At 43.4% G+C, this 17,700-nt stretch overlaps 1 protein-coding gene across 2 annotated transcripts in view; it reads right to left on the reverse strand.

The window, feature by feature from the left end:
* Positions 1 to 17,700, reverse strand: part of rorb (RAR-related orphan receptor B) — a 182,842-nt gene that overhangs the window by 111,276 nt on the left and 53,866 nt on the right. Inside the window, exon 2 of one of the 2 annotated variants that reach the window (XM_080188918.1) lies at positions 7,442 to 7,498. The exons of the other annotated variant lie outside the window; for it this stretch is intronic. Within the exon in view, the coding sequence (XP_080045044.1) occupies positions 7,442 to 7,498 (57 nt within the window). The remainder of the gene's footprint in view (positions 1 to 7,441; positions 7,499 to 17,700) is intronic. 2 annotated transcript variants of the gene reach the window in all.

Below are 17,700 nucleotides of genomic sequence, written 5' to 3' on the forward strand. Positions count from 1 at the left end.
TTTAAGTATTGTAAATATTTTAAATTTAATAGTCACTTTAAAATTAACTAGGTACTTGACATGTCAACTCTGCCAATTTTATAGTGTCACTAAAGGCAACCCTCGTCTAATTGAATGCTGCCTATGGTCAAGAGATTGTGTTCCTTTTAGTGTTGCTGCTGAATAAATTGTTAAATCAAATTGAAATGCATCATTGCCACATGTACAGTGACATTGGATTGTAAATGGTGTGTGCTTCTTCTGGTTCTTCCTTACCCAAAACACATTAAAGAATAAACTTGTTTTTGAAACTATTTTCACATGCAAATTTTTTTTACAATAATCGTTACATCCACATGAAATGGGAAGAACTGGTGTATTGGGAGATGTCGAAATGGGTTAAAGATTGGAAACAATTGAATCTGCCCCTTGTCAATTACATCTTTAAAACATTTGTGGCCCCAGCATTTCAGAGGTCCTAAGTGAATTTTGAATTTACCAAATTTATCAGAAATTAGTAGGATGGAAAAAGCTGAGGTGTGAAGAATGTCTGAATGGAGAAGGGGTGAGGGGTGAAGAATTTCTGAATAGGGAATGGACGAGAGGTGAAAACTGGTCTGAATGATGATGGTCAATAGATCAGGCAATGTCCTTTTTGTGCTCTTCCGAAATTCCGCACAAACCAATGAGAGCCACCAGATGGCAGTATCACCTACTGCTTTCCATAAAAACGATTCCTCCCAGATAAAGAATCCTTTCTTTTTATCTGGTGTTTACAGGAACAAAAATCAGTGAAACTGTAGAGCCAAGTGGGTTTATAGATTTATTTGGAAATGTAATATGTACTGTAAAAAATCTTCACGTTAAAAGAAATGTTTAGTCTTCCAACATACCTTTGGCGTAGCTTGTGAAATGGATTACGAAACTCCAACAGAAACCTGACATGACATTTCTACTTCACAAGAATGGATTACCTCATTGCAATTGTTACCAACATTTATTTACTAAGCCTCTGAATCCATTCACTGGGTGTTTGTTCTCATTTAGCCTTTAAGAGGTCAGACCTACAGTTACATTTAGTGTTTTGTTTGTAACTGCTAACCAAGTCCCAGATGCAGATGAAGAGAAACACATCACCATCACAAGCGTATAGTCCATTAACTGTTCAGAACTGAATCAAAATTAGATTCATATAAAATGCAATATACAGCACCTTTGAAGGATTTTACAATTTGTAAATCTTGGTGTGTGATTCACGTGATAAAACATTGATGGGGGTCGGCTTAGCTCAGGTGGCTCAACGACTGGTTTGTGATGCAGAGTGATGGGCTGAATTTCCGTATTGGCTGCAGTTATCTACAAAGGCCCTGCCTTCTCAACCTTGTCCCTCAGCTGAGGTGTGGTGATCCTGGGGTTAAATCACCACCAATTAGCCCTCCCCATCAAAAGGGAGGGTAGCCTCTGGTCATCCAGGATGGTGGTTACTTCCATTTCATACAAAAATTCGTACCGACATTTTCAGATGCGCTTTATTTATTTGTATGTACTGTATTATATTCTGGAATGTGCTATCGCTATTCAATCTCTCCCTATTATGATCACTTTAAATGGTTTGTGTTGCCATTAAATTCTTGGTGATTGTGATCACCGTATGTTACTCCTCCTCAAGCTCACTGTGGCTTTTGACATGGCTGACCATATCTTGCTTCTTCAATGTCTCTCCAATGTGAGAAATTTCTGATGTTTCTCCCACACGGCCTGATTCACATTTGCCTCATTGTAGGGGCTGGATTTTATGGATCCCCACTAGGTATGTGGGGTGGTGGTAAAAAGGTGCCCAGTAGGCTGCCCTCTCAGGCATTTTAAAAGGCCTTTAATTGCTAATTACTGCCCACTTAAGGCCCTCAGTCTGCCTTAACATGTTGTGTAGTGGCAGGCAGGTGAAAGAGAGAAGGCAATTTTTGACCACAGTCATGGTAAAAAACTTGAAGGAAAAGGGTGTATGTCCTGTGGGGATTGCCCTGAGGACATTATGGCACTTCCCCACAAAAATGTTACCCAAACCCCCCCGACTTTGGTGATCAGGTGAGAAGGGACAAACACCAAAATCCTCTTTCCCCCCAACTCTAAGGTGACCGATTTCTTATTGCTTCAAAAGCCCAGGATTTACCTCACTCTGGTCGCCATCAATCTCCTTTGGAGGACTGTTTACAGTCCCAGCGGCTCTCAAAGACAGGACTTCCTCCTAGTGAGGGAAGGAAGTCTGACATTCACCCCAATAGGTTTGCCAGAGCACATTATAGCTGAGGGATGGTATTATTTAAAGTCGGTCATTTTGGGATCGATCTTTCTACTACGGAAGTGCTTCAGAAGTACATCCCACCGTAGAATTTAGCCCTGGGAAGCCAGTACATTTCCTAAAAGGACTCCCCTTGCTACTAACATTGTCACCTCTGGTATATCCCAGAGTTCCATCTCAGCCCTTATCTCTTACATTCACCGCATGACAGGCACTGCACAGAAAGTTAGATACGATAACTGCATGTTCTTTCTCCTTATATTTCGCTTTTCAGTGACAAACATAATCCACAGACCGCGATCAGTAAGGCTAGGTAACACCTCCTCCATGAGCATCCTCAACAACGGTGCCCCACAAGGCTGTATCCTCAGCCCTTTGCTATATTTCTTATACACCTATGACTGTGTGGCCAAATTCCCCCCAATTCAATTTTCAAGTTTGCTGATGACACCATTGTAATGGGTCGGATCTCAAACTATGATGAGACAGAGTACAGGAAAGAGGTAGAGAATCTAGTGAACAGGTGCGACAACAATAATCTCTCCCTTAATGTCAACAAAATGAAGGATATAGTCATCGACTTCAGTAAGTGGAGGACATGCCGCTGTATACATCAACAATGATAAAATGGTGGAGAGCTTCAAGTTTCTAGGCATCCAGATCATCAACAATCTGTTCTGGTCCCTCCACATCAACGCTATAGTTAAGAAAGCCCACTACCACCTCCACTTTCTCAGAAGGCGAAGGAAATTTGACATGTCCGCTACAACTCTCACCAACCTTTATAGATTCACCATAGAAAGCATTCTTTCTGGTTGTAAATCAGCTTGGTATGGCTCCTACTCTGTCCAAGACTGCAATAAACTACAAAGGCTCATGAACAAACCTCAGTCCATCACGCAAACCAGCCTCCCATCCCTTGACTCTCTGCATTTCCCGCTACCTCTGAAAAGCAGCCAGCATAATCAAGGACCCCACACATACTCTCTTCCACCTTCTTCCGTCGGGAAAAAGATACAAAAATCTGAGGTCTTATACCAACCAACTCAAAAACAGCTTCTTCCCTGCTGCCGTCAGACTTTTGAGTGGACCCACCTCATTAAGTTAATCTTTCTCTACACCTAGCTATGACTGTAACAGCAGGTATTACCAAGTAGGCATTGCCCAAAGGACACACCTTTCCTCTCAGCCACCCCAGGAGGCCTCAATGGCCTCTGGTTCGACTGTTCCCCGTTCATGGGGGGCAGGTGCTTGCCTGATTGAGCGCCGAGCTCATTAATGCCATGTAAATTATATTATAATATATTTAAATAATTTATTCCATCTCTCGCCCATTTCTGGCAAGAGGCTGACCTCACTGGAAATCCGACTCTAAGATCATGAGATCCGAGAAATCAGGCGTGATCCCACCGGCCCACTCTGCCCATCAATGGGCGAGGTGAACCAGTAAAATTATACCTATCATGACTGAGCCAACTGACAATATGACAGGAAAAGTCACATTTCACATTTATTCACATTTTCCCCCCAGACCTATCTTGCTCAAATCATTGTGTGACCAAAGCACAGCTGCTTGCAGCACACATTTTCCTTTGCTTGTCTTTCAAATCTAAAGGCTCATCCATGCATTCCCCCCTCCCCTTTCATTTCAGGAGTTATCGATGCCCTTTTGTCACTTTGAAAGAGGGGAGACCAATATTTCTAAAGAGGCACCATTATTCAATGTCACCATTGCGACTCCAGCTCAGATAATGGCAGCACACGTCTTAGAGGAGGGTCTTTGCGCAGTGAAGCACTGAGCAGTAGTATGTAGGAATTAGTTGGGGGGGGATAGGCTCCTTCCACACCTGCTGCAGAGGACCCAGATGCTTACATTGAAGGACCAGCCTATTGAGAAAGGCTGATGGACGTACACCAGGGAGTATGTCCATCAGCTGCTGGCAGTGAATGAATCCAGTTCCTCCAGCCCATTGTATGCCAAGTCAATAAAGTGTGCAGATAGTGAGACAATGACTAAACGATTTCATCATCTGAGACGTAAAAAAATGTAATAAAAAACAAATATACTGCAGGTCTGTTGGAATTTGAAAAAAAAGATTAATAGAGTGTGATAATCCAGAGTAGTGGATTATACACCCTTTATACAGCCTGGATGAAAATCAGGCAGGTTATGTAATGCAACCCAATGAACCTGATTAACAGGCAGTGAAAAATGAGAATCTAGCCCAGTGTTTTAGAGACAGACTCTTCTTCTCTGCTAGGGAGCTTCCATGCCGATCCAGTGACTACAGGCCTACAATGCATCTGAGATGTTTCTGTTTTTTTCTCTGTGTTCCCAAAAACCAGGCTTTGCGGATGATGCAAATAATTTGGGAATGTTGGGAGATCCACATATTCATACGGTACTAATCTGATAATCAAATGCAAGATCGGAAGGTTTGCTTTCAGAGTTGGACTGCTGCGTGAAAACACTCAGGCTCTCCAATAATAAAGAAGTCATAAGCGTTTTGCCCAGGGCTAAAGATGTACAAGTAAAAGGGAGTAGCCGGTTAGAGCTGAGTTATATAATGACCATTCTATTTAACACACTTGCACACTCAGTTGATTAAACAGCTATTACAGGTTTATCTGCACCTGAATTGTAAGCCAGCGCTTGGCAAGGTTTTAGGCTGGGGGTGGGGAAAGTGTTACATTGCAGGGATGGGATCATTATTGTGTTCCTGCCCACCCTGACCACACAGCAATTTTATGCTGAGGTAGGCAAGGCTTGGATAGGAAGCCATTTAGGGGCCACTTAAGAGCCATTTCCCACCCAGCCTCAATTATCAGGCTGGTGGGGGAATTGGAGTTCTGTGGGAGATGCCCAAAATTAATCCAGGTTAGGTTTGGCGTGGGAAGGCTGCGGGTGCCTTTCATTTGAGCCCTCTTCCGAGTGGGGTGCCGTCCAACCCTCCTGAAGCCCCAATGAACTCTTAACCTCCCTCCCCATCTTCAGAACTCTGATTACCCCCTCCTCCCCCTCATGACTACCCAGGTCTTCCCTATTTTCCCTGCCCTGGGAACCTTGACACTTGTATTTTCCTCAGGTTCTCGGACTTAGACTTCCCGGTGTTCCTGCCTAACATCAACCGATTCTCGTTAGAGTGTATAATGCTAGCTGGGCTGTTGGAGTCAGCAGGGATGTGTTTCCCCGCCAACTCTTCAGATGCTGATGGAGGGGGAGCAATCCAACATCCTAACAGTTGAGGCCCTGTAGTTTTCACTGCACTGAACATTTTAATAAAACAGGCTGGCATCGGGCTTAGCCTAATATATGCACATTTGAAATTATTTGAAGATTCAATTAAAATCATGGTGCAATTTGCCAAAAAGGAAAGCACAACCAAAGTGCTTACATGATGGAGACTTAAAAAGAAAATTGAGTGGGATTAAACAATTCTTAGTGCATACTGGTTAATAAATTCAGCTATGTTGACAATAAGCTGTCAACCACTTAAAACAAATGCATTAATAAATGAGTTTTGCATAAACTTGCGGCACAAATGAAACATTTAAGCTTGTTCAAACAAAGAGCAGGCTGTATGTTTAAGCAGTTGAAATGAACCACAGCTTTTAGCTTTGTTCACCACTTCCACCTGTAGGTTCTGAACCCCTTTCCAGGATTTATCTAAATCATCTAAAGTGACTTTCCAATATGCAACAAAGGGAGATGAGCTTCCAAGCACATCTTTGCCTCTTCAGTAAAACCACCCCATTCCCAACTCGGTAACGTTTTCATAGAAGAATCATAGAATCATAGAACCCTACAGTGCAGAAAGAGGCCATTTGGCCCATCAAGTCTTCACCAACCACAATCCCACCCAGGCCCTATCCTCATATCACTACATATTTACCCACTAATCCCTCTAACCTATGCATCTCGGAACGCTAAGGGGCAATTTAGCACGGCCAATCAACGTAACCTGCACATTTTTGGACTGTGGAAGGAAACTGGAGCACCCGGAGGAAGCCCATGCAGACACGAGGAGAATGTGCAAACTCCACACAGACAGGAATCGAACCCAAGTCCCTGAAGCTGTAAAACAGCAGTGCTAACCACTGTGCTACCATGCCAACTTTTTGTCCCTCTCTTGTCTCAGCTGCTGAAACCTTCATCTATGTCTTCTAAACTTGGCTATTCCGATGCATTCCTGGAAGCCTTCCATCCCCCATAAAATGGAAGTCACCCAAATCTCTGCTGCCCATATCCTAACTCACACTAAGTTTCATTCACCCATCATCCCTGTGCTTGGTGACAAATTATGACAACCTGTGTTTTCATTTTAATAAAATGTCCCAAGGTACTACAGAGGCAACGGGTGGGATTTTACGGTCTCGCTCGAGTGAGATCGGAAATTCCCACTCAAGGTCAATGGACATTTCTGATGTCCCCCCTCGCTCACTACGTTTGTGATGGGCAAAGCAACCGAATTCTGGCTCATACATAAAGAATCAGAGCCTTGACAGTGCAGGTGGAGGCCATTCAACACATCCAGTCTATAGTGGCTCTGAAAGAGCATGCTACCTAATCCTAGTCCCCTGATTTATCTCCACAATCTTGCACATTCTCTTTTCTGATAGCAATCCAACTCCCTTTTGAATGCCTTGATCAAACCTATCTCTGCCACCCTCTCCAGAAGTTTGTTCCAGGTTCCAACATTAATCTTGCAACTCCTCACTGTTTTTAAATCCTCACATTCCCTGATCTTTGCAAACTTCTCCAGCTCTACTTCCTCAGATCGCTACACTCCTCCATTTCTGGCCTCTTGCACATTCCCAATTTAATGCTCTGCTACTGGCAGCTGTGCCTTCAGCTGCTTGATAAAAAGCTTAGGATTTTTTTCCTTCAATGTCTTGAACTTTACTCCTTTAAAATACTCTTTAAGGCCTACCTCAGCAAGTTTTCACTCCCAGCATGCATTTCTTTGGCCCTGATAGACTTGGCCTGTGGTCAGATGGGAAATATCCTGGTGTAGGTCACAGGACTGACCCTGATTCTGATCTAGGTGGACATCCAATCCTGGATCTGGGTTTTTTGTATAGAGAAGCTATTAGAGGGGATAAGAGGGAAATAAATACCTTTGCTCCTCTAGGCCCACAAGCAGCACTATAAAAGTTACTTACCATTTCCCTGAAGCTTTCTTTCCTTTAGATGATGGATTTCCCGAGGCCTAGGAAACACTGTAAAACCAACAGATAAATCTAGAATAAAATGCTACTCTCAATATTGGTGACCATGACACTACCAAATTGTTGTAAAAGCCCATTTGATTTTTAATGACTCTTAGGTAAGGCCTATACATGACACAGCAATAGGGCAAACTCTTAACTGACCTCGGAAATAGCCAAGAAAGACAAACACTGTAGAAGTGTTGATTAAGAATAAAACTTGATGGACCACCTAGCATAGACCTAGACATTGGAAACAACAAAGGCAAGCCATATGAAGTCAATACTGCAAAGTCTTCCTCACAAAAATCTAGGGAGTTATGCTGAAATGGGAGAGTTGTCCGTACTTGTCAAGCAAGAGCCTGACAAATTCACTCATACCTTACAGCCAATGCCCTAGATTCCTACATCATTATCCCTTGTTATGGACTGTCCCAGAAGCAAAACGGATCCACCAGAATTGGTGACACAATACAGTTGATAGGGAATGCTCAGAGATTGCTCAACATTGATTCTGAAATTCATGATGCACCAGGTTAAAGATGAACAAGGAATCCTTGCATTGATTACCATCTTCCATTCTCTGCTAACCGATGGATCAGCATCCTTCCATGTTGAACATTACTTAAAAGAGGCACTGAGGGTAGCAAGGGCACGGAATGTACTCTGTGTACAGACTCAAGACTCAAGAGCAGCTTGGTAGCACCACCAGTGATTGTGTTTATTGGAAACCCAAGGATATTGCTGCAGGAATTCTTCATGGCCCTATCCTAGGCTCAACCATCTTCAGCTGCTTCAATGATCTTCCTTCCATCATAGGGTCAGCAGTTGGGATGTTTGCTGATGATTTCAGTGTGTAGTTGCATTTGCAACTCCTTGGATACGGAAACAATTTGTGCCTGCATACAGCAAGATCAGGACAACATTCAGGCTTGAGCTGGTAAATGATATAAAGCATTCTTTCCGTACAAGGTCCAGGCAATGACCATCTCCAACAAGACAGAGTCTAATCATCTTTCTTACATATTTAATGGCAACACCATTGCTGAGTCCTACACCATCAATATCTTGGGATGACCTAACTGGAACAGGCAAATAAATCTGTGGCTACAAGAGCAAGTCAGGGCCTCACCTCTTAACTCCCCAATGCCAGCCTCATTAACATATTTCAAACACCAAACTGGGACTGGGTTGGCTGTCCTTTCCTTGTCCTGCCCGCTTTTTGTCCTGCGTCTGTCAAACCCGAAAGATGACAGGTGACTTCCTAACACACTGAGAATTTTTCCCCTATTTAATCCCCACACAGGCTCAGTTGCACATACTCATCCACATTCCACCCAATAGATCCTGGGATTTAGTTAAAACAAGGAGGTAAAGGAATCATCAGGCTAATTCCTAAATTTGGCACTCCAGTTAGTGAATAGGATTGCCATGGTGTGCATTTTAGCATCTGGCAAACTTGCAAACTACCATTTTTCTGCCCAGTTACACCAATGGTTCAGATAATCATAGCCTGCCTGGCTTAACTGTCATGATGTAGCTGTGCCAACAGAATCATGGCATTACATTCTGATTTAATTTAGTGCAACATTAAAACCTAGACTTATGGAGATTTTTGGGGTGGTTCTGGGAACTTGGGAGTGGCAAATATTGTTAGAAATGATAGCAGACATTGAATATCTCTGCCTAAATTTGAACTCTTGCATTTACAGCAAAACAAAGACACAATGGGTGAGGAAATTAAAGTTAAAAAGATCGCATTGTCTTGTACAATGGATAGCAAGGCGCACAGGGCAAAGTGGGAGAGATTTCAAAATAAGTGTGGAAAAACAAGTACTTTCCTTACTTCTGATTCTATCACTGGCCAAGGCTCAGGGCAACCGGTGTCATAGCCACTTTCCTCTCTCCCAGCAACTGTAACAGGTAACCTGAAGGGTGTGGAAACACTACCCGAAACTGGATGTATATCCGCAAAGGGAACCTGCAAGGCTTCCCTGATTCAATAAACCTAGACCTCAAGAGTGGCTACGTCCAATGACTTGTACTAAAAGGAACTGGAAATGCAGCCCTCATAAGACACATTTAGTCTCCTTGTTGCAACTGCACATACTTTTTTATTCAACAAATTGTATTTCCATAGTGCCTTTAACATTTTAAATAGTCTCAGTGCAACGCAGCAGTATGATCAGACAAAAATGGACACATAAGGAGATATTAGGATGTGATCAAAAGCCAGCTCAAAGAGAGGTCCATGAAAAAGATTTTAAAAATGCTTAGGAAGGGAATTCCAGCGCTTAAGTCCTGGACAGCTGAAAGCATAGCTGCCAACGGTGGTGTGGAGGAAGCTGGGAATGCTCAAGAGGCCAGTATGGAGAAAGGCAGAGTCCTTGGAGGGTTGCAGGTTGGAAGAGGTTACAAAAATAAGGAAGAGGGGAACGTGAAAAGATTTGAACATAAGCACAATAATTTGAAATTTGAGGCATTAGTGGTTCTGGAAGAGTCATTGACCTTACCCATCAGAGAATATTGCAGCTTACTTCATGTAAAATTATTTGTTTATTGATGTGATCTAATAATATTCTGGAGGTTAGAATCAAACCCTACAGCATTGAATGTTCTATTTTGCTGGGATTTGTGTAATAAGGTTCAACCTCTCACTGAGTCTCGATGCAAGCCTAATGGGAAATTAAAGATTAATTTGCTGTGCACTAAATTAGATCGAGAAAACAGACATTGCTCGCTCTGGCTGGTTTGGCTAAACCACAGTAGAATTCAAACTTTGCTTTTTGTGGGCTTTTAGAAAAAATGTCCTAGTTTTTAAGAAAAAAATAGGAATATTTAACTTTTTAACTAGTAGAGTTAGAAGATAGAATTTGAATCATTTCAATCAGGTGCATTGCTAAGCGTTAAAGACAAAACAATGAGAAGTCACTTGTTTATTGAATACTGTGTAGAATAATATGGTGGAGGATGGGGAAGGAGTGCATATTAATGGAAAGTGGATAGAAGTAAATTACTGCACATGCTGGAATCTGAAACCAAAAGAGAAAATACTAGAAAATTTCAGCAGGTCTGGCAGCATTTGTAAGGAGAGAAAAGGGCTTACATTGCAAATCTAGATGACCCTTTGTCAAAGCTAAAAGGCATAGAAAGTGGAAAGTACTATAGGATGAGGAAATGAAAGATGAATCATAACCACAAAAACAAGGGGAAAAACTGCTAACGGCAGCCCATAGAGAGAACAGAAGGTGTTAAAGGCCAATTGGGAGGGCCAATGATGGGCAACCAACTACAAGCACTCATTATCATTAGTGTTGCCACTGGATCGGACTTTTATCCCCACTGTTCCTGCAGTTAAGATCCTGAGGAAGCCATGACAAGGGAGATATCTACGCTTGCTGAACAATATGGGTGAGATTTTCTGAGCCTTCCGGCATGCGAGAGGTGGCACGTTGTTTGCTGACTGCGGGATCTTAGATTGGGGGCACTGGCCATGCTGAATCCTCCCTCAGTGTACTCGAACAGGCAACCAAGTATGGTGACTAGGGGATTTTCACAGTAACTTCATTTCAGTGTTAATGTAAGCCCACTTGCGACACAAATAAATCAACTTTAAAAAACTCCTGGTCCCGTCGCTGTCAATGGCATTTCCCATTGAATCCAGCCCACGCCACCAGGAAAGCCACAGTGGGGGTGTACTACCAGTGGAACCATTAGATCCTGCTGGCATGAATGGCCAGGAAGTTCTGGCCTATAAGTTATTGGGGCGATTCTCCCCCAGAAATTAAGTGTTGCATTTTTGTACAAATTGGAGTAAATTCAGCCATTTCTTTCAGTGGGATTTTCAAAATGGATTTCCCACACTCTGTGTGCTGCAGAGTGCACTCACGTAAATCCCATTGAAAATCAGGGCGGGGGGGGGGCGAGGCCTATTCCCACCGGAGAGGCCGGCAGCATAGCACTAAGTGGCCCACTGCACGTGCACCGATCTGTCAGAGCGGAGATCGGCGCATGCACAGCAGCCTTGTACTGCTGACCTTCCAATCGCTGCCAATCCTGCGTTGCTGTCCATATGATCCCCACACGGCCCCAACCCCATCACCGCCCCCTCCAGCCCAGCTTGATCTCCCGCCCTGATCTTCTGGTCCCTCCTGGCCGGGGCGGGGGATGGGAAAGAGGCCACCAGGCTCGGAGATTTCTGTCCTGGGCCCACTAATTATATGTTAAATAGATTCAAATAAAGATTTACATGATTTATACATCGCCAGAAATCGGTGCGGAGTTGACGGCACCGGAAATCCGGCTGTCAGCTCTGTGCTGATTTCTGCCGCAGAGTTGTATAAATTATGTAAATCTTTAAAATCTGTATAAATTATGTAGATCCTCATTTGAATCTATTTAACATATAATTAGCAGGCCCAGGGACTGAAATCTCCAGGTCTGCAGGCCTCTATCCTCCTCTGTCCCCCAGACCAGAAGGGGATTGGAAGATCGGGGCCGACAGAGGTGCGGGAGATCAAGGTGGGCCAGTGGGAGGGAAGGATTAAGGCTTGCCCGGACATGTTTGGGGGGCCAACGATCGGGCCGTGCAGGGGGTCATAAGGACAGCAAAGTGGGGTCGTGCGGCTAGCCAGCGATTGAACATAAGAACATAAGAAAAAGGAGCAGGAGTAGGCCATCTAGCCCTTCGAGCCTGCCCCGCCATTCAATAAGATCATGGCTGATCTGTTGTGGCTCAGTTCCACTTTCCCGCCCTCTCCCCATAACCCTTAATCCCCTCTCTTATCAAGAACCCATCAACCCGCTTCTTAAAAATATTTAGCGAGGCAGCCTCCACCACTTCAACGGGCAGAGAATTCCAGAGATTCACCACCCTTTGAGTGAAGAAGTTCCTCCTCAACTCCGTTCTAAACCGCCTCCCCTTTATCTTGAGGCTGTGCCCCCTAGTCCTACTGTCTTTTTTGAGCGGGAAGAGTCTCTCCACCTCTATCCTATCCATCCCATTCATCATTTTATACATCTCAATGAGATCTCCCCTCATTCTTCTAAACTCTAACGAGTACAAGCCTAGTTTATTCAGCCTCTCCTCATAGCTCAATCCCCTCAACTCCGGTATCAGCCTAGTAAACCTCCTCTGCACTCCCTCCAGGGCCAAAATATCCTTGCGCAGGTGCGGCGCCCAAAACTGCACACAGTACTCCAGCTGCGGCCTCACCAATGCCCTATACAGCTGCAGCAAGACCTCCCTACTTTTATATTCAATCCCCCTCGCTATGAAGGCCAGCATCCCATTCGCCTTCCTGACCACCTGCTGCACCTGCAAGCTGGGTTTTTGCGACTCATGCACAAGGACCCCGAGGTCCCTCTGCACCGTCGCCTGCTGCAGTTTTTCGCCACGTAAGTAATAGTCCTTCCTACCATTCTTCCTACCAAAGTGGACCACCTCACACTTGCCGGCAGTGCAGGGCTACTGCACATGTGCTGATCTCTGCTCTGACAAATTGGTGCATACGCAGTGGGCCGCTCAGCACTATGCTGCTGGCCTCTCCAGCGGGAATTGGCCCCGCCACCTGATTTTCAATAGGAAACAGCCTCCACTTGAGGACTGCTGTGCTATTAAAGCAGCACAGTGAGCTGGGAGAATCACTCCCATTGTGTTTTATCCATTTCCACAGTTGTGATGATGAAAACAGGAGCTGCATGCTCTGCCCCAGCAACCATTGTTCAAATGTTAATAGAGGAATTCTCAAAGCATCATGCCAGGTGACCTTGCACCCCCATCCCACTTTGAGGGCTTTTACAGCACAACTGTGTACAGGCATAATAATAAATAGCGTGTAGGAAACAATACTTTTCACTGTATACCAACGCATGTGACAATAATAAATCAAATCAAATAGGTAACGTTTCTTTAGTTTAAAGTTTATTAGTGTCTTAAGTAGGCTTACTTCATTGCAATGAAGTTTGTTACAAGGAAGCTCACCATCTCATGCTCCGATACCAGGCCCTCAATAACTCTGGTTCCTATTCTGGCCCAACTCCCATTTGTAAATGATCCCAGAATGAGTTACAAACAGCAGGCAAATGCTGAGGCCTAAATGTCTGTGAAGAGATACTAGATGTATTGGATTATTTATATTAGTTCTGTATAAATGGTACTTTGAGGATTTACAAAGAAATTGTGTTCTGGAGAGCAAGAAGGAAGCCCAGGGGAAGGAGGCCTGGATTCTTTTGTTGAGTTCAGAGTAACTACTCTTCATGGTCCATATAGAGTAAACTAAAGTTTTTAAAGCAGCCCTTTTTGGCTCAGCAGGGAAACCACTGCTCCTTCACTAAGGATTCACATTAAGTTGGCAAATGGGCTGCATTATAAGGCAGCATCTTGTTGTGGCAATGGGGGCCTTGGCCACTGGCTGCAGTCAGTGAGAGACCTGATGCACCTCTTTTCAAGCAAGCCCGCTATGCAATTGCAATGCAATCAGTTCTACATGTGATGTGACTTTGACCAAAAGGCAACTTTCAAGGAGGACATTTTACTAGTAGTTCAGGAAAGACTTACAATGAGAAAGCATTGAGAAGCTCTGTATCCTTAAACATGAAATATGATGTCAGGGAGCAGAGATAAAACAGAGCTTAAGAACCCTGGAAGTGCTGTAGAAAAGATAGCTCAGAAATGTTCAAAACATCTCCTAAAAGCTGCTGATAAAGGACAAGGAAAACAAACAAGTGAAAGCTGCAAGTAAAATACTGGCTGAATTAACATGGTTGCTATAAGCTTCCCCCTCTTAGCTCATGTCAAAAAGAAAAGTGATACGTGGCAGAACTGGCAATTTTTCAACTTGCAATGGCAAGATTACAAACTTGCAACAGGTTTAATTAATGTTGAGAGTAGTTTCTAACACTGCTGGGGAGGAAATGCTACAAAGCTTGTACTTCACTAAATCCAACGGACAAAAAAGAAATGGCAGGGATATGAATGCATTGAACAAATGCTTTCAACCCTGAGTGAATGATATGTATAAACATTATGTCTTCAACATGAGAGCTCAAGGTGAAAATGAGACCATTGAACAGTATGTGTCTGCAATGCCACAGATTGTAGAATAATGAGAATTCCAACAGCCAAGGATGATCAACATCGAATAATCTTAGACCTACAAGACCCCTCAGTGACAGAAAGTCTATTGAAAGAGGGAGAAGGTTGGTTAGTTCAGTTGGCTGGATAGCAGATTTGTGATGTAGAGTGATGACAACAATGTGGGTTCAATTCCCATACTGACTGAGATTATTTATGAAAATCCGCCTTCTTAACCTTGTCCTTTGTCTGAGGTGTGGTGAATCTCAGCTTGAATCGCCACCATCCAGCTCTCCCACTCAAAGGGGAGAGCAGCCTACAGTCATCTGGGACTATGGCAACATTACACTTTATTGCAAGAAGAGAAACTTGTGCTCTGAAAATGACTGATGTGTGAGAAATGCGGAGCTTGTAAAACATCAGTTAGACAAAGCAGACCAAGACGTATATTATACCACAATGCAAAGAGACATTCTAGGCTGAAAGTGCAGAGCAATCACAGAGAAAGGGCAGGATGCAAATATAGTGGAGGATGTCTTGCAAAGAAAAAGAATGGAGAAAGCAGTATTTTAACTGCAAGAAGCAAATCATTTCGCAGACAAGTATTTGGCTAGGAAGAAGCAAAACAAGTGTGTACAAATGGCTACTGGAGAGATATTAGCAGAAGAGTCTGATGAAACATTACTCAATACAAACAATTTGGTCAAGCCTAAAAAGCAAGATAGAGGAGCCAGAAAAAGACAGGTGACAACTATTAGACTGGACTAGCAGCATGGTAGCAGTGAAATCCCAACAATACAGAAGGAGGCCATTCAGCCCATTGAGTCAATAACGACCAGATCCCACCCAGGCCCTATCCCCGTAACCCCACATGTTTACCCTGCTAATTCCCCTGACACTAGGGTCAACGTAGCATGACCAATCAACTTAATCTGCACATCTTTGTGAAACACATGCAGGTCCCTAGCGCTGTGAGGCAGCAGTGCTAACCACAGTACCACCATGCTGCCCAAATAATTGGAAGGCTGCAACTATGTTTAGATCTTTTGTGTTTAAGCAAAGGGCTGAAGAGACCTCATTACCCATGCCAAACATTGAAGGAATTTTGCCACAACTTATCAAGGCAAAGATCTTTACTACCCCAGATATCGGCAGGTGAAGTTGGATGAAAGCAGCAGCTTTTTAAACAGCATTATGGACACTGTTTGGAAGATAGAGATGGTTGTGCATGCCATTTGACACTTCCATGGCTCCAGAAAAGTATCACTGCAGACATGAGCTAGTCAGTGATCTCTCTGGAGCGGAAGCGATGGAAGATGATCTACTAGCCAATGGGTGTGGAAACATAATAGAAGAAGCCACAGTAGACAATGGTCAGAATTTAATATGAGAAGGCTTGCCAACTGAACCTGAAACTGAACAGGAAAACGTGCTACTGAAGATGCCAGAAGTCAAGTATTTTCAGCAAAAGGTCTTCACTCAGATCCTGATTAGATGAAAGCTTTCGCAATGGTGCAGGGGCCAACAGATGTGAAAGCAATGCAACAATTTGTTGGATTTGTGAACTATTTAGCAAAATGTTTTGCCGAATTTGTTCTTGATGTCTGATCCATTATGCGAGCTCAGTGCCAAGAAGGGGGTGACTACTGCTAATGGGGCACAGAACAAGAAGCAACATTCATTAAAGTCAAACCAATAGTGCTGACAATGCCACTGCTGAAGTATTGTAATGTCAGTGATGAAGTCAGCTTGCAGTGTGACGCCAGCAAAACAGGTTTTGAAGCAACCTAATATAGTAAGGACAACCAGCTGCATTGCGTCTAGTACACTACCACAAACAGAATGACTGTATGCTGAGATTGAGAAAGAGTGCCTGGCTATTATTTTTGCTGGTGAGCATTTTCATCAGTACCACTTCGGTAGAGACAAAGTAAGAGTGGACTCTGATCATTAGCCCCTTCAAAGCATTTTTCCTCGAGCCACTATTACCTGCTCCGAAGTGTTTGCACTAATTTACAGAGATATCAATCAAGGTGTTACATACAAACAAGGAAGGAAAGTAGATGTGCATCATAGACGTACTATTGACAGCAGCATTTCCCAAGAAGTCAAGAACGCTACAACAGAATGTGTAATCTTTCAAATTCAACATGAAGCAGCAGTGCGACATCATCAACTCAGCAGAAATGTTGTATCTCACAAATACCTTGTTCAAACCAAGCAAACTACACAACAAAATGCAACTCTCCAAGTGCTACAAAAAGTAGTGATGAAAGTGTGGTCTGAGAGCATCAAGGACACACCTACAGTAACAAGACCATACTGGGCATACCAAGATGAATTGATAGCTCAAGATGGCATCTTGTACAAAGGAAATGGAATCATCATCCAAGATGATAAGAGGAGATTCTGAAATGTATCCATGCAAGCCATAAGAGAATTGAATTGAAAGCCAAGAGAAGCGCTCTACTGGCCAAACATGAGCAATGAAATTAAAGACCACATTTGGCCAGTGCAGTGCTTATAACAAGTGGTGAGCTAAACAGGCTCGAGAGCCATTGATGACACATAATATCTCAGATAGATCATGCGTGAAGCTGGAGATAGACCTGTTCATAAAAATGGGAATTGATTATCTTGTCACTGCCATGCCAACTGCTGAAAGCACATTTCAGTTGTTACAGCATTCCAGACATTGTGATAAGTGACAATAGCCCTCAATTCATGAGTGAAGAATACTGCCTATGTACAAGGGATTGGAAACTTCAACACTACACGTCATCTCCACATTATCCCCAGTCGAATGGAAAGGCTGAGGTAGCAGTGAAATTTGCCAAAGGAATCATCAAGAAATCAAACAAATCTAGCCCCAGGCAATCTTCCAGCGACTGAAGACATGGAAAGTAGTCCTGTCCAAAGACTAATGTCACATTGCATGCAAACTACTCTTCCAATAGCAAAAAAAACTACTAAAATCAGAAGTACTAATAGGCGTGAGTGAAAAAAGCCGAGGTGACGTGGTAGAAAGCCAGATTTCAATTTGACAAGACTGTCAAACCATTGCCAAGAATTGAGCATGGGAGAGCCGGACAGGACTCAAACACGTGAGTCAGCCAATATGGAAACGAGGGGCAATGTG

The sequence above is a fragment of the Carcharhinus amblyrhynchos genome, chromosome 5 (genome assembly GCF_965287045.1).
Source record: "Carcharhinus amblyrhynchos chromosome 5, sCarAmb.v2.hapA, whole genome shotgun sequence".
In the NCBI taxonomy this organism is placed as follows: Eukaryota; Metazoa; Chordata; class Chondrichthyes; order Carcharhiniformes; family Carcharhinidae; genus Carcharhinus; species Carcharhinus amblyrhynchos.